The sequence below is a fragment of the Podarcis bocagei genome (genome assembly GCF_964188305.1).
Source record: "Podarcis bocagei genome assembly, chromosome: 5".
NCBI lineage: Eukaryota > Metazoa > Chordata > Lepidosauria > Squamata > Lacertidae > Podarcis > Podarcis bocagei.
Genome location: NC_138129.1, coordinates 91,386,371 through 91,408,424, shown reverse-complemented (window position 1 = coordinate 91,408,424; position 22,054 = coordinate 91,386,371). Strand labels below are relative to the sequence as shown.

General features: G+C 44.4%; 1 protein-coding gene across 4 annotated transcripts in view; it reads left to right on the top strand.

Annotated features, from left to right (window-relative positions):
- The window catches only part of HMCN1 (hemicentin 1), a 329,394-nt gene that overhangs the window by 294,551 nt on the left and 12,789 nt on the right, over window positions 1-22,054 (top strand). For 3 of the 4 annotated variants that reach the window (XM_081194243.1, XM_081194242.1, XM_081194244.1), the window contains 13 exons: window positions 774-944; window positions 2,256-2,426; window positions 3,588-3,758; window positions 5,667-5,837; window positions 6,978-7,148; window positions 12,455-12,604; window positions 13,432-13,569; window positions 13,956-14,077; window positions 15,017-15,254; window positions 16,292-16,354; window positions 18,213-18,332; window positions 18,858-18,992; window positions 20,433-20,546. In XM_081194243.1, coding sequence (XP_081050369.1) covers window positions 774-944; window positions 2,256-2,426; window positions 3,588-3,758; window positions 5,667-5,837; window positions 6,978-7,148; window positions 12,455-12,604; window positions 13,432-13,569; window positions 13,956-14,077; window positions 15,017-15,254; window positions 16,292-16,354; window positions 18,213-18,332; window positions 18,858-18,992; window positions 20,433-20,546 — 1,935 coding nt within the window. Of the gene's footprint in view, window positions 1-773; window positions 945-2,255; window positions 2,427-3,587; window positions 3,759-5,666; window positions 5,838-6,977; window positions 7,149-12,454; window positions 12,605-13,431; window positions 13,570-13,955; window positions 14,078-15,016; window positions 15,255-16,291; window positions 16,355-18,212; window positions 18,333-18,857; window positions 18,993-20,432; window positions 20,547-22,054 lie in introns of those variants that run through there. The other variant, XR_014008183.1, reaches the window with a different exon arrangement.

Here is a 22,054-nt window from a genome sequence, read left to right as displayed (position 1 = left end):
AAGTTGTAATGCTGTTAAGTAATCTATGGCCTGTTAAATGTATGTGGAGGGCTGTTGTTATGATTATTTTATCATTACACTGTGTATAAATTTTTTTTTGATTATGCTGCATAAATTATGTTCTTAACGATGTACACTGCCCTGGGATCTTTGGATGAAGGGCAGTGTATAAATTGAATAAATAAGAATACATAAAAATAATATTAATAGTATACTTGGAAACAGCAGAAAGAAAGAAAGAAAAGGGGAAGGAAGAATGAGGCACTTCAGGAGTGTGTGTGTTAAGAAGCCCCCAGTAGATTTAAAAGCATGGAAAATTACCCAAGAGCACTTAGGAATGTCCAAGAAAGGTAAATAATCACAGAGAAAGTGCCGGGGGGGGGGCGGGGAAGTAATGGATCAATAAATTACTTTTAAAAGGCACAGAATTACCACACAATTTTTGGGGGGCAGTCCCTGTGAGCCACAAAAAACCTCTACAGGGTTGCCACTTCTGCTGCACATGATTACTTGGAATTAAGTCTCATTTGTGTTGGTGGAATCTACTTCCAAATTAGCAAATTTAACAGCCTTAGTAACATTACATACTGTTTATTTTAACATAAGGGAGTTCTTGAGAAAATGAATAGCATGCAGTTTTGCCAGATACCAGGGCTCCAGTTTAAGCAGGCAGCATTGTGTGTCAGATGAGGTTTTCTCATCCTAGAAATCCAAGGTCTAAAGCATTTCCCAACATCTGTTAACAAGTCACATGCAATATATATTCTTTTTAGTGGATGGCAACTGGTCGGAATGGGGCTCTTGGGAAGAATGCTCTAAAACCTGTGGGCAAGGCAACAAGACCAGAACCAGAACTTGCAGCAACCCTCCTGCCCAACATGGTGGAAGGCCTTGTGATGGCAGCGCTGTTGAGCCAATCATGTGCAACATTAGGCCGTGCCCAGGTGAGAATACAGAGAGGCTGTTAAAAGTGGCACACATGAACCAAACTTCAAATGAATTCCCCTTCTCTTTTTTTCCTGCCAATTTTTTTTATTGATTTTCCAAATTTATAACAAACATAACAACAATAGGGACAGTAGGGACGCGGGTGGCGCTGTGGTCTAAACCACAGAGCCTAGGACTTGCCGATCAGAAGGTCGGTGGTTCGAATCCCCGCGACGGGGTGAGCTCCCGTTGCTCTGTCCCTGCTCCTGCCAACCTAGCAGTTCGAAAGCATGTCAAACGTGCAAGTAGATAAATAGGTACCGCTCTGGCGGGAAGGTAAACGGCATTTCCATGCGCTGCTCTGGTTCACCAGAAGCGGCTTAGTCATGCTAGCCACATGACCTAGAAGCTGTACGCCGGCTCCCTCGGCCAGTAAAGCAAGATGAGCGCCACAACCCGAGTCGGCAACGACTGGACCTAATGGTCAGGGGTCCCTTTACCTTTTTAACAACAATAAAAAAACATTTCAATATAAAACAAACAAACAAACAAACAAACATTAATCCTAACTGTTATAGTCCCACTTTTGTTACCATTGTTGAGTGACTTCCTCAAATCCCCCTAGCTGAGTTTCCATGTAGCTCATTATAGCAGTTTTCCAACACTATTTTCCAATAAAATTTACTTGGACAATTAACGTCTTTCTTCCTTTTCATATTGACTTCTATCAATCGTATTAGGCAATTTAACATATTTAACTCCTAGGCCTGTTACTCACAAGGGATTCTAATTATGTTATCTTAACATATTTAACTAAATAATCCTTAAATTTCTTCCATTCATCTTGATACTCCTCCTCCTCCTGGTCACGAATTCTTCCGGTCAGGTCAGCCGGCTCCAAAAAGTCCATCATCTGCCATTCCTCCACTGTTGGTATTTCTTGTAATTTCCAATTTTTGGCTAACAAAATTCTAGCTGCGGTTGTGGCATACAAAAACAATCTAACGTCTTTCTTGGGCAATTCCAAACCCACTATTCCAAGTAGAAAGGCTTCTGGTTTCTTAATAAATGTATATTTCAACATTTTTTTCATTATATATCTTTTCCCAGAAGTCTTTCACCTTTGGACACGTCCACCAGAATTCCCCTTTCTTCTCTATCGTGTTGCTGTTCCGTCCTTTTTTGAATTAGGATGGAGGGGAGAGGAAAGATCAGTTGTTCAGGTGGCCTTCAACTCAGGCAACCTTTGGCTCCAACCCAATTGTGGTGGTGTTGTTGAATTAGAAAATGAAGTTCCAGCTTGGATTGTAACCCTTCCTGTTTTCTAGTTAATGGTGCCTGGGGTTCTTGGCTACCATGGGGGACCTGCAGTGAGACATGTGGCAAAGGGACCCACACCAGATTACGGCTATGCAATAACCCTCCTCCATCGTTCGATGGAACCTACTGTGAAGGACCTGATGCACAGATGCAGGTCTGCAGCAAGAGAGACTGTCCAGGTAAGTTAAATATGGAATGAATTGTCGTTTTCTGGGTCTCATAAAAATGTAAAGAGAAAGGTAGTTTTTAGAAAGCGTGTTCTCCTTCATGGAGAGCACGTGTTGCGGTGGGGTCGAACAGGACACCCCCTCTTGGTTACTGGGCAGGACCATTTGGATGGCCATGACTGTGATTGGGCCAATTTGGGTTGTTGGGGAGAATTTGATGTTACCATTTAGAGGGTTGGCCCGAAGGTTATATATTCTTGGCATGCAGTTTTTTTCAGTCTCTTCTGCTGCGTGCATCGGATCGCCCGCCCACCCTCCCTAATTTAGGGCTGTTGCATTTGACATTGCTATGCCTGTCATGGGGTCGTCTGCCATTGGGGCAGGGGCCCGGTAGGAATTTTGTCCATTTGGCTGATTGGCTGATGCCATTTGGTTTTTGCCTACTGCGTAGCAAATCGTCACAACTTGTAAGGTTGTGGTTAGGCATTGGTTAATTTTTGGTTGGTGGAAGGGATGTGGTTGGCAGTGCCTGCCCCTCCAATGCTGCTGCTGCTGCAAGGGAATTCTGTTAAAGGAATCCAGGGGTTTGCTATACATTTGTCCCTATCCCCGGCAAGGGGCTAGGGCCGTGCACCCCCTGGGAGCATGCGGGGAGAGGTGAGGGCCTGTGGCTCAGCTCCATTTCTCCCCAATATTGTTTTCCCTTACTGGTTTTCGCTGGAATCTGGAAGTCGGTTCTTTCCCCGGGTGGGGGAACAGATAGTCCTAACCAATGCCTAAGCAACCACTCACATCCATGTATGTTAATAAAGTTGTGGCCAAAATTATGCCCAAAACCGTAAACAAAAATTCTGTGTGAATTGTGATTTATTTAGGGGGTGGCTCGGGGACCTCTACACACAATAGGGAAGGGTTCAGCTCTCCTTTCCCTGGCCCTCCTTTCCCTGTTAAAGACATATGCATGCGCACACAAATACCTGCTTTACAGGTGAACCTGCAAACAACATTCCTGCCACCTGTAGCTTGGATTTTTCTCTTTCACATTGAGATTCTGCTCTGCCTTGCATCATTCTTCCATGCCTGTGTTGTTGTTTGGATACAGAACTCGTATTTCCGTGCTGTGTTTGAAAGTGTGCTTAAAAAAATAATAAAACTTTTTCTTCTTCAAACCAGTGAATGGAAAGTGGGCTTCCTGGTCCAGCTGGAGTGCTTGCACCATGTCTTGTGGAGGTGGTACTCGACAAAGAACCAGAGACTGCTCAGACCCACCCCCACAGTACGGCGGACACAAGTGTGAAGGAAATGACATGCAGGTTGATTTTTGCAACAGTGACCCTTGTCCCAGTAAGTGCCTTTTGGGATTGGAACAGCGGGGCAAACTTGGGGTTACGAGAGAGCTTTTCTCCTACAGAGTCCAGAGCAAGTTATAGTTCTTGGTAGTTATAATGCTTTCCTGTGGGGAGACACGGGTGGCTCTTGGGCTTGCCGATCAGAAGGTCGGCAGTTCGAATCCCACGATGGGGTGAGCTCCCATTGTTCTGTCCCAGCTCCTGCCAACCTAGCAGTTCAAAAGCACACCAGTGCAAGTAGATAAATAGGTAGCATTGCGGCAGGAAGATAAACGGCATTTCCGTCACAGTGTTTGGTTGTGCAGAACTTGTGTAGAAGGGGGAGGGGGGAAACCCAAAACTGTATACTTTACAAGGTTGTTATTGTACTTCACCAGATCTTACCCTATTACAGTATTTGTAAGAATGGATTGCAAATATCATTGAATTTGTCCATGGCAAGTCTGCGTTTATATGCAAGCTCTGTTGCACTTCCCTGAATACGCTGTTCACATTGGAAAGTACTTTCCCACTGGCCTCCACGAGGTTTCAAATTCCAGCTTCAGAGGAGGGTTTTCCTTTGCAGCAGGGAAGGGAAGGAAAATTCCACCTCCATGCCTGGTGTGATCCCATTAATTATCGCACCCAGGGCCCCCTCCATTAAGTCCAAAGATGCATTTAACATCATGTATTGCTTGTCCCTTGGCCAGTTATCCTCCTTATGTTGCGTGGGTGGCTCTGTGGTCTAAACCACTGAGCCTCTTGGGCTTGCCAATCAGAAGGTCAGCGGTTCGAATCCCCGTGATGGAGTGAGCTCTCATTGCTCTCTCCCAGCTCCTGCCAACCTAGCAGTTCGAAAGCATGCCAGTGCAAGTAGATAAATAGGTACCGCTGCTGCGGGAAGGTAAACAGCGTTTCCGTGCGCTCTAGTTTCCGTCACAGTGTCCCGTTGCACCAGAAACGGTTTAGTCATGCTGACTGCATGACCCGGAAAGCTATCTGTGGACAAATGCTGGCTCCTTCGGCCTAAAAGCGAGATGAGTGCCACAACCCCATAGCCGCCTTTGACTAGACTTAACTGTCCAGGAGTCCTTTACTTTGTTTCTTACCAAAATCTCTGCTGCCTACATCCACTACTTTAACCCACCAGGAAAATGTGACTGAAATGGTTTTCCATCGCTTTAATTAAATGTACTCGTGAGCTGGATTATATGATGCATTTTAAAGACCGGGATGGTGCATTGGAAGAAAGGCTTTATGCAGCTGTCAGGAGCAAGAAGCTAGTTGATATAGGCATTTGCTTCCCAGAACCCAGGTTGCTGTAGTTGCTATCAGTTCATGGAACTCTGTCCATTTCTCAACAGTGCAATTTATCCACGCTGTAGGCCTGTTCAGGTGTACCTTAATAGGATATCCCAATTTGCATAGGGAGCATGTGGTTGGCTTGCACCAGCCCTGCCCCCATGCTCCTGTACACACCCACTCAATCCTGGACTTTCCTATATTGAGTGGGAAGATCTAAAGGGGGGATTCTAAACATGTTCAGATGAACATGCTTACAAGCCTCCCTGTAATGAGCAGACATGCATTATCAGGGCTCCTGAAGGCATGTTACAATATCCCCAGATTGAGAGGAGGCAAATAGTGATACAGCTAGACACGCAAAGCATACATAGAGTTGGTGGCAGCAGCCAGATCACAATACACAAGGGATGAAAGGTGGGCCACATGCAGAATAAATGAAAGCATAAATCTCCCAGCCTTTGATGCAAGGGGGCTCCTGAAAGAGCTCTTCTCTACTATTCTAGAGACAGTGTAAATTTTAGAAACACATAAACTTTTCTCCAGCGTCGACTAAAATTATTATTTTGGACCGGACGATGGCTTTCAGTATTGCTGTTTCAAAAATGTTTTGTTTCTGCAGTGCATGGTAACTGGGGCCCTTGGAGCAACTGGGGCACTTGCAGCCGAACGTGTAACAGTGGCCAGTTGAGAAGGTACCGGAGTTGCGACAACCCTCGTCCGCTCAACGGGGGAAGAGCCTGCGCCGGTGCTGATACCCAGATACAGAGGTGTAATATAGAGCTTTGTCCTGGTGAGTTACCTTAGCATGTACATGGTTATTACCATGTTTTTTTGTTTATATGACAAGGTTATTTCATTAAGGAATTATGCTAAAAATGTGGGGTTGTCTTATACACAAATAGTGGAAAGATTGGATGGGTGATTGGTGGCTGCCGCGAGCCGGTGATTGTCAACGGCGTTTTTGCTGGTGATTGGTGGGTGAGTCAAGGTCCGCTGGCAATTGGCTGCTGTGGCAATTTGGCGGGTGATTGGCCCTTGCTTTCTGAGAGCATGCAGATGATTGGTGGCTTCGTCGATGTGCGTGCGACTGGCTGTGGTGGTCCTGTGGGTGAGCGTTTTTCGGCAACCGCCCCCGAAGAAAAGCTCAGCAAATGTGGGCAACGCCCCCCCTGTGTTATACACAGAAAAATACGGTACATACATATGCAAAGCAACAATCCCGATTTCAATAGCTCACTTGGTTAGAGTGTGGTGCTGATAACGCCGAGATTGCAGGTTTAATTAGAGAATCTTCAGGGACCCTTCCGACTCTATGATTCTCTACTTCTCTCTGCTGAAGTAACAAAGAATGCATTATGCCTATGCTGTTGTTATTAAAAATACCCCAAAGACATTGGGAAGAAAGGCTTGCTAAGATGTATAAGACTGAATCAGATAAGTGCTTGGAGATGCAAAGAGGTGGAGGGAATGTTCTTTCATATGTGGTGGACATGTAAAAGGGTAAAAGAGTATTGGGAAATGATCTATAATGAATTGAAAAAAAATGTTTAAAAGTACTTTCCAAAAAGAAAACCCCAGAGTCCTTTCTGCTGGGGATAATTCAGACTGAAATTCCCATGTGTCAAAAAAGGTTATTTATGTATGCAACAACTTTAATGTACTGGTAATAAAGAGTACCTTTTTGGGTGGGAGGGAATGGTCTGTGACTAGTTTCTATGATTCTTCCCTGGTTTGTGTGTAGCTGTTGTACCATTCACCCCATTTCTCAACCTCTTCCCCCTTCCTACCCCCTTCCCTGGACTCCTGTTGCAAGCAGCACTCCTGTTTTATCCTATGGTTGCTTGCATTTGAGTTAGCACATAAAGTTTGTGCACACACAAGAAGCTTTACCGAAACAGTATTAATTCTTGTCTTCTGCATTGGTTTACAGTGGATGGAAACTGGGGCCCATGGCAGCCTTGGAGTGCGTGTTCTGCTTCTTGCGGAGGAGGAGAGCAGACCCGATCACGGCTGTGCAATAATCCACCCCCATCTAACAGTGGGCGACCTTGTCCCGGAGACGACTCTCAGATTTCCAGGTGTAATGTTCAAGCTTGTCCAGGTAAGTAGGCAGACTCAAGAGTGTGTCTCAGATGCTTAGAAACAACCAACCAACCAAACAAACAAACAAACACTAACATTCTGGACATTGGGCACTTTATTTTCTGCCTGAGCAAAACTGTTTTCAGAATCCCAGTACACAAGAAATGAAACTTCCAAAAAGGTTCTACATCAGTTTTTGTTCTAGGCTAAGGGCCAAACTGAACATGATGTTAAATGAGTTTGCATGTAATGGGCAAGTTTGTTTGTTTGTTTAAATGATACTGTCAGTGAGCAGGAGTTGCTGATCATGTTGAGGAATCACAGCAGCGACGCAGGAGATTCCCCTGAAACCAGATTTTGAACTAGGAGGTATCCTCACGGGAACAAATGGAGGGTTGCCTTCAAAGGGAGGGATTCTCCTCTGGATCACAGTGAGGGAGGAAAAGATTAAGTTCTACCTCCGTGCCTGCTATTTCGCAGTTTTATCACTCCCCTGTCCAGCCCCATTGAAACAAATTTAATTTGGCCCTGTGTTAGAAATTTGTTCAACATTCTCCTGTGTCTTACGTTGCATGTGTTCTTTGACATAATAATAGTGCATTGGGTGGGGGGATTTATTCTGCTTTAGTTTGTTCCACCATGCTTCCCCAGTGCTGGCCACATTCTTGCTGCCCAGGGTTGGCACAGCAATAACAGAATGAAAATAACCCAGAACTTTTGAAATTTGTGGTATGAAAAGATAGGGGATTTCAGCAGGAAGTTACAGGTTGGAAATGAAACAGTGTGACCACCCCAAAACACTTTCAGGCACAAACAGTGCTGAAAGCAGGTTCTCGTGTGATCACCCCAATGAGCTCAAAGCGTCATTTAATGTGCAATAAACAGGTGTCTGGAAGGGATCCTAGAAGAGCTCGAATTCCCCCCACAAAAAATTCTCAGTAACATTGAGGGCATTTCAGCAGTAGTCCAGCACCTCCTGGTATTACAAGCATTTGAACTTTTATTCCTGATCTTCACCCCCTTTTTGGTGGGGGGGGGGGAGAGAAGTAGTGGAATATTGGAAGGATTCAGTTAGTTGCTTCTCTTAGCTCACAACTTGGAGAGTTGCCACCTGTCACTGGGCCTAATGAACCAACGTTCTGACTTAATATATGTTCAGATAGACTCGGGGAACAATTTGAAAATTGTCTGCTCAAACTACCAGACCAATATTTGCAAAGGAATCCAACCGTTTCTTATTACTGCTTCACTGAAAGGAACCTAAAAAAGTTGGACGGTTGCTCAGAATGCTGCGTAATCCGAGGGAAGTTACGAGTACTTGTCTTGTTTCCCTACCTGAAAGTGCGCACACATGTAGAAAAGGGGTAGAAATGTTTTGAAAAACAAACTTTTACAAACACAGGTGTCTCTCTTATTAGCAGCACTTTGTATATATATATATATATATATATATATATATATATATATATATATATGTATATATATATATATATATATATATATATATATATATATATATATGCTTTCGTAGATTTTCACGGGTACAAGAATGCAGGTTTTGGTGTCTTCGGGTGTCTTCCCGTGTAAGAGTTGGGGTGTCTAGGCGACGTTTCGACGAGGTCTCACTCGTCATCTTCAGGCTGGTGCTTTCGGCTTCTTGTTACTGGAACAGAGCAGGATCTCAGTGTTTGAGTTCCTATAAATACTGTTGAGGGGGTGTGGTGTATAGCCTCCAACGTTCTGGGCAGAGAGGAAGTTCCCAGGTTAGTGTGTCTTTTCTTCTTTTGTTCATTAATTACTTGAGGGATATCTTGAGTGATTTCTTGAGTGATATTCTGAGTACCACTTAGGAGGGTCATTAGGTGTGGATTAGTTGCTAAAGCTTTCGTGTCTTGACCTCTTGACCTTGTGAAGAGTTTTTTCTGAGAAGATGGCTGTACTGCACTTAGTTGTGCTCTGGCTTGGCTTCGTGTATAGGGGCGAGCTGTGGTTTTGTGCCCTGTGCCAGCCAGATCTGAGATAGAGAAACACCCTCACAACATGAACAAGCGTGACGATACGTCCCGCCTGCCAGACATCTGGAAAATAGCCCTCCCCACAAAAACCGACACCAGAACCAGAGGCACACAGAACGCCATCTCCAATCAACCACACCAGACCCAAACCCAGACCCTCTCCACAGATAAATTACAGAGTCCTCACATAAGACAGACACACACACCAACAAACTCCACAAACTCCACAAACTAGAGAAACGCCAGAAGCCCAGCCACCCTCCACAACAACCCATGAAACAAACAGTACATAACATATCAGACAGGATCCTCACCTCAACTGAAACCAAAGTACTCTCCAAAGGCTTCAACTTTGCAGTCGCCCCGAGACGCATCCCCACGGAAAACATCATATGCGGAGTCGAAGCTAGCCTAACCAAAATCAACCCAGATGAAGCCAATAAAATCAGACTCGAAGTCACCAACATCCTCTGCTCCAGCAAACCACCCAGAAGCAATTTACACAAAGAAGAACAAAAAGCACTCACCAACCTGAGGAAAGACAACAACATAATCATTCTCCCAGCAGACAAAGGTAATGCCACTGTTGTGATGAACACATCGGACTACCAAGCAAAACTATCAAATCTACTCCAAGACCCTACCTACCAACCTATAAAAACAGATCCCACCACCTATCTGGAAAAAACCACCAAATCCAAAATAAAAGCCTCTCCTATCAGTGAAGAAATCCAGCTAAGAATCATCCCCAGAGAAAAATCATCCAGATGCCCCAAACTCTACGGTCTCCCCAAGATACACAAAGAAGGAACACCACTCAGACCAATAGTCAGCTCCATAGGCTCACCTCTACAAAATCTCGCTAAATTCCTCGCTAAGCAACTTCAGCCCTATGCAGAATCTATCGCTTCACACGTTACAAACTCCTTCCAGTTCATAGAAACAATAAAGAAGCAAAACCTACATCCCGATGACCTACTTGTGAGCTTCGATGTTGTATCTCTCTTCACACAAGTGCCCATTAATGAAGCCTTGACAGCCATTCAAAACAAATACAATCCCCCCGAATACATCCTGGACCTGACCAACCACTGCCTAACCAACACGTACTTCATCCACAATGGACAAAGATACAAACAGATAGAAGGAGCACCTATGGGATCACCCCTCTCACCGGTCATCGCAAATCTGTACATGGAACACTTTGAAACCAATGCTTTAGACAAGTCAGAACACAAACCCAAACTTTGGCTCAGATATGTTGACGACACCTTTGTAATTTGGCCACACGGGAAGGAAAAACTAGATAGCTTCCTCACACATCTCAACAGCCTACACCCCAAAATACAATTCACTATGGAAATAGAAGCCAACAACCAACTTCCCTTCCTTGACGTCCTAATCTACAAAAAACCTGATGGCTCCCTAGGACACACTATCTACCGGAAAAAAACACACACCAACCGCTACTTACATGCACAATCACACCACCACCCTGCACAAATAAACTCCGTAGCCAAGACTCTCATCTCCAGAACCAAACGCCTGGCTGACAAAGACCACTTGACAACTGAGTTACAGAATCTCTCAAATGTGTTAATCGCCAACGGATACCAGCAAAACAGGGTTACGAAGCTAATCCAAAAAGAAACACCCCCCAAAAACCAAGACACAGAAGAAAACAATGGCATGGCCCTCCTTCCTTATATCAAGGGCACTACAGATAAAATTAGCAAAATCCTCCATAAACACAATATCAAAACAGCCTTTTGCACCAACCAAAAAATAGCCAATATCCTCAGAAACCCAAAAGATAAAATCCAGTTAGAAAACCAAGGGGTCTATGAATTACCCTGCAAAGTCTGCCCGGCCACGTACATTGGACAAACAAACAGACGAATAAATGCACGTATCGCAGAACACAAGAATGCCGTCAAAAAAGAAGAAAAAACTTCCTCTCTTTACCAACACATGAAAGAAACAGGACACGAAATTAATTTTGCAGATTCCAAATTGCTCTTTAACATGGAACATCACCACAAGAGAATAATCATGGAAGCCATCGAGATAGAGAAACACCCTCACAACATGAACAAGCGTGACGACACGTCCCGCCTGCCAGACATCTGGAAATTAGCCCTCCCCACAAAAACCGACACCAGAACCAGAGGCACACAGAACGCCATCTCCAATCAACCACACCAGACCCAAACCCAGACCCTCTCCACAGATAAATTACAGACACCATCCAGTAGCCAAACCATAGTGGCACCTCCGGATGCTGCACCCCCCTGCAATCCCAACACAGATCTGGCTGGCACAGGGCACAAAACCACAGCTCGCCCCTATACACGAAGCCAAGCCAGAGCACAACTAAGTGCAGTACAGCCATCTTCTCAGAAAAACTCTTTACAAGCTCAAGAGGTCAAGACACGAAAGCTTTAGCAACTAATCCACACCTAATGACCCTCCTAAGTGGTACTCAGAATATCACTCAAGAAATCACTCAAGATATCCCTCAAGTAATTAATGAACAAAAGAAGAAAAGGCACAATAACCTGGGAACTTCCTCTCTGCCCAGAACGTTGGAGGCTATACACCACACCTCCTCAACAGTATTTATAGGAACTCAAACACTGAGATCCTGCTCTGTTCTAGTAACAAGAAGCCGAAAGCACCAGCCTGAAGATGACGAGTGAGACCTCGTCGAAACGTCGCCTAGACACCCCAACTCTTACACGGGAAGATACCCGAAGACACCAAAACCTGCATATATATATATATATATATATATATATATATATATATATATATATATATATATATTCAGTTGTTGTTTCCTTGAAATGCGGCACCAGTTCACAGAGAAGTTTTACATGTCAGTAAGATTAATATACTTTGGTGTTCTGGCCCAAGTCCTAACCAAATAATTTCGCAGAGCCTGCCTGAATTCCTGCAGTTTATTCTGTTTCCTTTCCTGCCATACTTTGTTGTGTTGCCATTGGCATGCAGTGCTAAACAACAGTTGCCTTTTCCTCTGAGGACTCGATGTCTCATGAAAAGCCCCTGGCTTTTCCTCCGGGGATATGTAGCCTGGTAGATGTCTACTAACATCATTATTTAGTTGTGCTGTTCCATTTTATGTCTTCATTATTTTTTTTCCAAAACAGAGGGGGCAGTGTGGCTCAACATCAGCACTTGGATAATAATACTCACATTTGATTTGATTTTTTTGAAACGTTACAAAGTAATAGATGTTACAGATGGCCATTCTCCCTCTCCCCCCAACTTTTGACTTCCTTGGCAATAGGTGGACCTCCACGGGCTAGAGGAAGTGTCATTGGAAATATTAATGATGTTGAGTTTGGAATCGCTTTCCTGAATGCCACTATAATCGATAGCCCAGATCTGGACACTAGACGAATACAAGCCAAGATTACGAATATCCCACGGAGTCTCGGTACGTACATCTGTTTCTTTAATACTTAAGAAATGTTCCTTAGGCTTATCAAACTTAATACAGTTTTTATTCTGTTGAAATACCGGCTGACCCATGCCTAGGAGACAACATTGGGGTGCTTGTTTGTTTGCTTTTGTTTGTTTTGCTTTGCTACCTCTGAACGTCACATATTTTGTTCAACTTTTCCTTTGACATAGGCTTACAAGCCCCTTCCGTCTCTGTACATTCCATGGGAAAAGTACCATGTGAATGAGGAGGCATGTAACTTACTCCAGAGAGGAGAGCAATGAACCTATGAGCTTGCACACCATTTCAAAGAGGATTGTGGCTAGAAAGTGCCTCCAGGTCTTTTAGAACTGGCAAGCAGTTTGAGGCTGCTGTGCTTTTTCTGTCAAGCTCTTTGCAGATTCCAATACAGTCATACCCCTGGTTGCATCTGCTTCATGTTGTGGATTTTTGGGTTGCGAATGCGGCAAACCTGGAAGTGTATACTTCTGGGTTTTGCCGCACGTGCACGTGCAGAAGCGATCTGTGCACTTCGCACATGCACAGAAACGCTTTGTCACACTTTGCGCATGCGCAGCAGCAGCGCTCTACTTACGGACTTTTCAGGATGCAAACGGCACCCTGAAATGGATCGCGTTCGTAAGTAGCGGTACCATTGTATATGCTTATTTGCTCTGCTATTTTCATAAAATATTTAATGCAATCAGTAACAAGAGAATTTATTAAAGGTCAGGTGATATTGTAAGTAATACAAAATGCAAAGAAACCAACCCACAAATGTTGCTGTATATATGACAATGCTTCCCCCCCCCCCTCTAAAGGTCCAGCAATGAGAGCGCTAGTTTCTATTCTGAGTCCCATTTATTGGACAACAGCCAAAGAAAATGGAGGAGCAGTGAATGGCTTTTCACTCACCAATGCAGTTTTCAAGAGAGAGACACAAGTGGAATTTGCTACCGGTTAGTTAAAAATGGGACAACAGCTTTCTATTTTGCATAACTTCCAAAGCTTCTGTTTAGAACAATTTGCCATAGTTGGATTTTCAGTATTTTGGCCTCCTGGTTCAAACTGAAGGAGCTGCAGGAAGACGTTTTTGTCTGTCTCTTACTTTGAGAACCATATATTTGGCCTTTAAAGGTGTGAGTACTGAATGATAAATAGGAGGTTTAAAAATTATGCAAGCCTTCTAATGATCACTGTCAACGGTCCCCTTTAAAGTTGGCTTTAAGATAGTTAATGCAAATTTAAATGGTTCTTTGTTAATTAATTTTTGACTTGAGATTTCTTATGAGGGCAGACACCCCCTCCAGTGTTCACTCATTTGAACTCTTACTAAAATTCACAGGGGAGATCTTACGAATGACTCACGTCGCCCGTGGTTTGGACTCAGATGGATCTTTACTCTTGGATGTTGTCATCAGTGGCCACATGCTGCAGTTACAATCATCACCTGATGTTAATGTAAAGGTAAATCATCACTATACACTACTGAAACTACCTGTCTGTAGGTTTCCCCAGTACACTCAGCCATCATAATGTTAGCGTGTCAGTTGACACCACTATCATCCTCGTATCATCCTGTGGTTGTAGGCAATACTATTTGATCATTGTCCCCAGAAGTTCTTTTGATTACTATTTTGCACTATATTGTTAGTTTTAATTTTGCTATGGATAGGCATCCATCCACAGATGTGATGAGATACGGGTTGCGCTATGTTCTAAACCACTGAGCCTCTTGGGCTTGCCAGTCGGAAGGTTAGCAGTTCGAATCCCTGCAACAAAGTGAGCTCCCGTTGCTCTGTCCCGGCTCCTGCCAACCTAGCAGTTTGAAAGCACACTAGTACAAGTAGATAAATAGGTACCACTGTGATGGGAAGGTAGACGGCGTTTCAGTGCGCTCTGACTTCCATCACAGTGTCCCATTGTGCCAGAAGCGGTTTAGTCCTGCTGGCCACATGACCTGCAAAGCTGTCTGTGGACAAACGCCCACTCCCTCGGCCTGAAAGCGAGATGAGCTCCGCAACCCCATAGTCGCCTTTGATTGGGCTTAACCGTCCGGGGTCCTTACCTTTTACCTTCAATCCTTTCTCCTACATGGGACACACAAGAGCAGCTCTTAGCAGTCTGTCCTCTGGTGGTGGTTGCATGAGCACTAAGCAACAGCTCAAATATAAAATATTTCAGTTCCTTATTGTAGTCCTTGTATTTTCTTCCAGTCTGGGTTCCACTTGTGCTCCTTTCAAGCTGGAGGAATGGAAGGGAAATGTACTTCCATTATAGCAATCTAGGGTTTTTCAAAACTGTGGATGATTGTGTCCATTCCTGAATGTTCGCTATGGCCATGGAGAATGGCAAAGTGTCTCCTTAATGTCTCCTTAATCTGGAGTTGTGTGGTATTCGTTTCAGGATTATACAGAAGATTATATTCAGACAGGCCCTGGTCAGCTCTATGCTTACTCTACACGACTCTTCACCATAGATGGAGTTAGTGTACCATACACTTGGAACCATACCATTACCTACGACCCGAATCGCGGAAGAATGCCCTTCCTGGTGGAAACCCTCCAGGCCGCCTCTGTTGAAACAGAATACAATGCACTCGAAGAAGCTCTAACTTTTAAAATCCGTGCTTCCATCACAAAAGGTATTGTTGCGGGGAATGGTACACGCAGGGTTTGGTAGAAATGAAAGGCCTTTTAAGTAAAGGATGGCCTTTATCGAAGGCCAGTTACATCTGATGCTGTTAAATGTTTTAGAAGGAATATGGTAAAAACATGCCCTATTCTAAGTAGTTTAAATTGGATTGAAGACCTTGTACATACTATTATATGTAATGCATTGTATAATGCACTGATAGAACAATACTTGGGACAAATTTAGGGAGAAATAGGTAGAGGTCTAATCAAGTCTGTAATTTATCTACTGGGTGAACAAGATAAAAATGCAACTGTGAAGAGTGCACAATTACTGTCTGCAATAACTGATGAGACAGGAAATTCCTTAGAGAGAGAATGCTGCATCTTATCTGGGTGATTCATAATTTAAAGTTTTATTAATTTTTTCCCCTTTAGTTTTTACATAAATTTATTCAGATGTACAGTACATACATTCTTTTTTAAAATATTTGTTAAAACAGGGACATCTTTTGAAAGGGGACTTGTGAGTTGCCAGGAAAATGTGGCATTTTAGCTTTGTTTATGTAGTTTCATTTGGGTCCGTTAACTTTGATTAGTCTCCCCCTCCCCAGTTATTTTGATGGTCTGATGACTATATACAAATAAATGAATCTGAGATGTTTTGCCTTTCCTGAAGTGGATTATGCTTTAGAAAGGAATGATATTTACTTTGGTTCTTTCCTTACTGTCATCTTGAATGCAATTTTTTATTTTAGATGGATTTCCCCCCGATTGTTGTACATAAAAGCAACATAATCTTATTGAGGGCGGTACATTTCTGCATAAACATTTATTCAGTTTTGAATATTCATCTACTTATGTCATTTATAGACCTCCCTATCAATTAAATAAACAAAATTACAATGAACAGAAAACTTTCCAACCAAAGTACCCAGTGAACCTTTGAAGAACTTTGGAAAAGAAAAATCTGATGTCCTTAGTTTTTGTTGTTGTTGTTGTTGTTGTTTTTGTCGGTCTGTAATCCTTTTGCTTCCTTCATCCACAGGAGACCAAAGCAACCAATGTCCTAATGGGTTTGGCTTAGACTCTGCTGGGCCATATTGTACAGGTAAGAATATGGCTAATAATGTGACTGAATATAGAACACTCAGATTGCTGCCTTGGCTCCTTGCTTTGCAGCCCTCTTGCCTGCCCAGCCCCTTTGAAGCACACATTCCCTTTACAGGCTCCTAGGATGCCTCCTCCAGACTTCACTTTAGGTAAATTAGAGCTAAAGTTGCTGAACATGTTGCTTATTCAGAAACTGTTATTCTCAAGGAGGGATGGGTGACCCTGTCTATTTAGGTTTCTCACTTTTCCAATCTTAATAGTGAGTTCTTCTTTTCTGCAGCAATTTGTGGGTTGTTTGTTTTTTTTTAAAAAAAATCTTCATGAAAATTTGTTAGCTTTTTAGCGAGAATTTCTCATATATTTTTGTTTGTTGCTCTGACTAATATACACATTTTGTCAAGCAGTTTTTCCTAATGCATTTGTATGTTATTTTCACTAATAATACAGTGGTACCTCGGGTTACATACGCTTCAGGTTACAGACTCTGCTATCCCAGAAATATTGCTTCAGCTTAAGAACTTTGCTTCAGGATGAGAACAGAAATCGCGCGGTGGCGATGCGGCAGCAGCAGGAGGCCCCATTAGCTAAAGTGGTGCTTCAGGTTAAGATCAGTTTCAGGTTAAGAACGGACCTCCAGAACGAATTAAGTACTTAACCCGAGGTACCACTGTATGCCTTTTTAAGTACCGTATTTTTCGCCCTATAGGACGCACTGGCCCATAGGACGCACCTAGTTTTCAGGGGGGAAAATCAAGGGGAAAAATATGATCCCCCCCCCCCGCAACTCTGGGAGCAGCGGACAGGCTGCACGCAGCCTGTGCGCTACTCCAAGACCTTCTCCCTGCTTTTGCGGGAGGTGGCGGAATTCCCCCACCTCCCGCAAAAGTCCACAGGAGCCCCACGTGACTCCTGCGGGCTTTTCGACCAGGAGGGAGAAGGGACTGAAACGGCCAGTCAGTCCCTTCTCCTTCCTCGGGGAAAAGCCCCCAAGAGCGGCGCGACGCTGCTTTCCCCACCGCCAGCCTCAAAGCCGGGTTGGAGAGTAGCGGCAAGGCGTCGCGCGCCTTCCTGCTGCCCCCCATCCTCTGGGATTGGTGATGGGGGAAGCGCTGCTTTCCCCCATCACCAGCCTCAAAGAGTAGACTCTCCTGGCTTCAGCAGAAGCAACGCGAAGCCTCCGGAGCGCAGGCTTCGGAGGCTTCGCGTTGCTATCGCTGAAGCCAAGGAGTCTGCATTCGCCCCATAAGACGCACACACATTTCCCCTTCATTTTTGGAGGGGGAAAAGTGCGTCTTATAGGGCGAAAAATACGGTACACTTTCCCTAATACATGCACCTTTGTCAAGGCAAGAGTGTCAAGGCAAGAATTCAGAGAACTGCGAATTTCAAAGAGCGGCTGTGTTTTGGTCCATGTATTGGTTTGAGAAGCTCAGGTTAGGTATTACCCATCCCTGCCCTTATCTGGGGGGGGGGGGAATCTGACTTTGCCCAATGGAAACATATTGACATATATTCACACAGATAGATTAAGAGTGGGTTAGAACTGAAACTGAATTTGGGGGTCCAGGCTTCCATTCTGATCTTTTAACACGATTGAATTTTCGTTTTGCTTCTCCGTGTTGCTAACCCTTTAGTACTTTTAGAATGTTCAAATTCCCGCTGTAGTGTGAGCAGGATTAACAATGTGGGAAGGGGGGGGCTGGGTCCTTCTCTTCCTCATTTTTGTTGTTAAAGATAACGGTAGTGAATCCCAGAAGCCTAGTTAGACCCTATAGACTTCCTGTTGCCAGTCTATATTCCTGTTTCTGAACTATACCGTACACCCTAGTTTTATGCGGTTTTTCTTTTATCATTAGATGAAGATGAGTGTACAGTTCGAAATCCATGTTCCCACACTTGCCACAACGCTATAGGAACCTATTATTGCTCGTGTCCCAAAGGCCTTACTATATCAGCAGATGGAAGAGCATGCCAAGGTAAGGTTTGCTTTTAGATGCCATGCACTGGCCACACTGTCTTTTTATGACAGTATTTAGAATACATGAGAGATGAATGTTATTTTATCTTTTATTCTTTGTATTTACATCCCATTTTTTCTTCTATGATGGAACTAAAGCTGATGTCCTATTCAGATACTGACCAGTACCTCCGGTTATGTAACCCTCTGGTTACATAAACTTTGGGATGCGAAAGCAGCAAACCCGCAAGTATTTTACTGGGTTTTGCTGCATGCGCAGAAGCAGTTAACCACTTTTGCGCATGTGCAGAAGTGGTCTACCGCCACGCACGCATGGGCAGAAGTGGTCCTCAGGTTGTGGAAACTTCGGGATCCAGCCAGACCTCCGGAATGGATCCCGTCCGCATCTGGATGTACCACCATATATGCCTTCAGATCAGGCCCTAAGATACTAACCTTGTTAGTATTCTCATGATAAAATAGACACTGTTTCTTCCATGATGGATTGATGTATGAGTGCACATATGGCTTGCCTTTATTGCAGATATTGATGAGTGTGCCTTAGGGAGGCATTCTTGCCATGCTGGCCAGGACTGTGAAAACATTATTGGCTCTTACCACTGTGTGGTTCGGTGTGGGATCGGCTTCAGAAGAACATCAGATGGACTAAATTGCCAAGGTATGGAGATAGGGTCATCTCATCTGCCAACAATTATTATTAAATCACATGAGACTCCGTTAAATAACGTTTTTTTTTATAAGGGCAGGATGGATCCTTGAACGCAGTAAGGATTTGATTAAAATGTTCTTTGAAATTTTGCCTTCACATTTTGTGATTATCTGATAATCTCTCTGCAGTTTCCAGAATACTCAACAGGCAAGACGTTTTTCATTAGTGCTCTTTCGCTCAGATCTGTGTAAACACAGGTCATTTGATGTTACTTTCCATTTCATGCTAGTATTTTGCATGGTTTAGAGCAATGATAGCTAACCGGCAGCCTGAGTTAGATCTGGGTCATTTAAGGCTGGCGCGGCCCCGGGATCTCCCCATTTTCGTCCGTGCTGCAGATTCGATTTCCCTCCCACCCTCCCTTTAGGTTTTCCTTCTGACATTGCTATGGACTTTGGTTGGTCGCTGTTAAGGGGCCTGGTAGGAATTTTTTCCACTTGGCGAATTGGCACTGGCCATTTGGTTTTTCGCCTACCTCGTAGCAAATCGTCACAACATCTCTTGGTTATGGCGGTTAGGCATTGGTAGGGGTATTTTTATGTAGATGTGTTGGGGGGGGAGCGCCATCACCTCCCCCAAATATTTAAGGGTAATCCGGTAAAGGATTCTGGGGGGTGTTGCCTTGTCTGAAACCTATGGAGGCCAGGGCCTAAAGCACGCCCCCGAGCGGTGACCCCTGGGGGAGTTCCTAGTGATGTGCATCCCAGGGCTCCCCCTGCTGGTGTTAACCCTTTCCAGTCTTCATGCTAACAGGCTGAAGCCAGATAGTCTGATAGGACCAATGCCTAAAGCCAATACTGCTCTTACCTGTAACCAATAAAGTTGTGGCCAATTTTTGCCCATTAACCTTAAACAATGATCCATCTGATGTCCTGTGTCTTTATTTATTCCAATTGGGGGGAGGCGGGAATTGCCACGCAAAAGGCTGGCAACCCCTGGGTTTTGCAACTAGTGAAACTGCATGAAATGTCACTGATGTTTCACCTAATGAACTCAAACTGTTAACCATTAATCTCATTATCTGCTGCTTCCAGTATAGTTTGTTAAGACCACAAAATGATCAGCCAGACTCCAGATGAATGATATTGCTCAGCTCCACTATTTGACAATGACCACTCCCCCCCTCAAATAGGGGTGTTATTTGTGGGGTCACACGCAGCCACCTGATCCTACACGATCCCCAGCACTTCAGCCTGGTTTCACCTCCCCAAGCTGTACAGAAACCTATTGGTTAGGCTGATGAAAAAACAATAGTCATGTGAAGAGTTAAGAAATTCCCTCATCTCACTGCCTCTGTTTGGTGACAAATGTCTGGCTTTGCCCTCTGACAACAATCACTCCAAGTCTGCAGGGTAAGAGAGGTTTAATCATGTCTATATTATTCAACAGATGTTAATGAGTGCCAAGAGTCGAACCCTTGTAATCAACGCTGCTTCAACACCATTGGAAGCTTCCACTGTGGATGTGAACCAGGATATCAGCTAAAAGGCAGAAAATGCATAGGTATGAAATAGACTTCAGGACAGTGGGGCCTATACACGTAGTTTATACAGGTTCTCTTGGAGAGCTGGACAAAGCCTATTAAGTCCTGCTGATAAAAAAATCCTCTGGAAATCTAATGACAATTTGCCTTTGAAATGTCTTGAGTAGGTTTGCTTTGAAATATAATCTAGAATGGGCAACATGTGGTCAATCAGATATTTCTGAAGAAACCTTAAGGCCTTGAAAGTCTCCAACCTATTCCTAGTATAAGGAACAATGAATGAACCAAGGTCTAGTGAACTTCAGGGCTGAGCACGATCTAAACCTGGATTTCCCCGCTCCTAATCCTCTTCTTTTCTTTGGTGATCACTCGAAACAGAGTAAGATTTTCTTCCATGAACACTGTTTAAACACTGAGACCGTAAGTGACTGGGGAGGCCAATTCTGGATCCACATGTCCTTCCACAGTGGGGGCATAGGTTTCTGGTGGGAGTTGATCACGGTGTGGATTTGCCAAGCGTGCCTTCCTCTTAGCATGTTTCTCCCTTTCGTCCTGAGTTTGAGCATCTTCAAAGCCCATGACACCTTTGGTAAGGCTGTTCTCCAATATTTTTGCTGACTCTAGGCCAGGGGTCAGCAAACTTACCGCGCCTCAGACTGGTGTCTCCAGCGCCAATCACACAGCGGGACGGAGGGCGAGGGAGCGCGTGCCCATATGCTTGCATACACACTATTTCCGGCGCACTTCCAGGTCAGAGGAGCACCGGAAATAGCTTGTGTGCATGTGCAAGGGCCTCCTCCACCCCAGATGTGCACCAGAAATAACACTTGCACATGCGCAAATAACGCTTGCGCACAAGCTATTTCTGGTGCTCCTCTGACCCAGAAGTGGGCAGCCACGCAGTGTAGTGCCGGTAAGAGCGGGCGGCGGCAGTGGGTGGCAGGGGTCGCCGTGGGCTGGATAAACGAGTCCCATGGGTCTTATATGGCCCGCAAGCCTTAGTTTGGGGACCCCTGCTCTAGGCACTACACTACACAGGGATTGGGCTCATAGGAAGTTCAATTCCTTCTCCACTCATGATAATTTCAGCTGCAAAGGCTAGATTCCACTGAAAGGATCTTTTTTGCTATGCTTTGTAAGACAGAAAGACTGAAAGTTCCTTACTTAGCAGTTCTTGGTGCTAGATGAGTGTTTCTTCTTCAGGCAGCTTAATTCCTCTGCCGCTTTTGGCCCAGGACTAGGGCCTGTGAGCTGCCCTCTGCTGACAGCGATACTCCCCCTGTGGCATGAGTGAAGTGCCCATACACAGCCCTTGCCCTGGGTTGTGGGGAGGATCAGCAGTGGTTGTGACTCCCTCCCCCTTACTAAGCTCTTTTCTGCAAGGGTAAGGGTTCACTACTTGCCCATAGAGGTTCTGCTCTACCTTGTGTGTCATTGTCTGCCTCCCCCATCAATAGGCACCAATTAGCACTTCTCTACGTAGCTGAGATTTAACTGTTGCTCAGATCTACCTATCTGGTCATGCTTT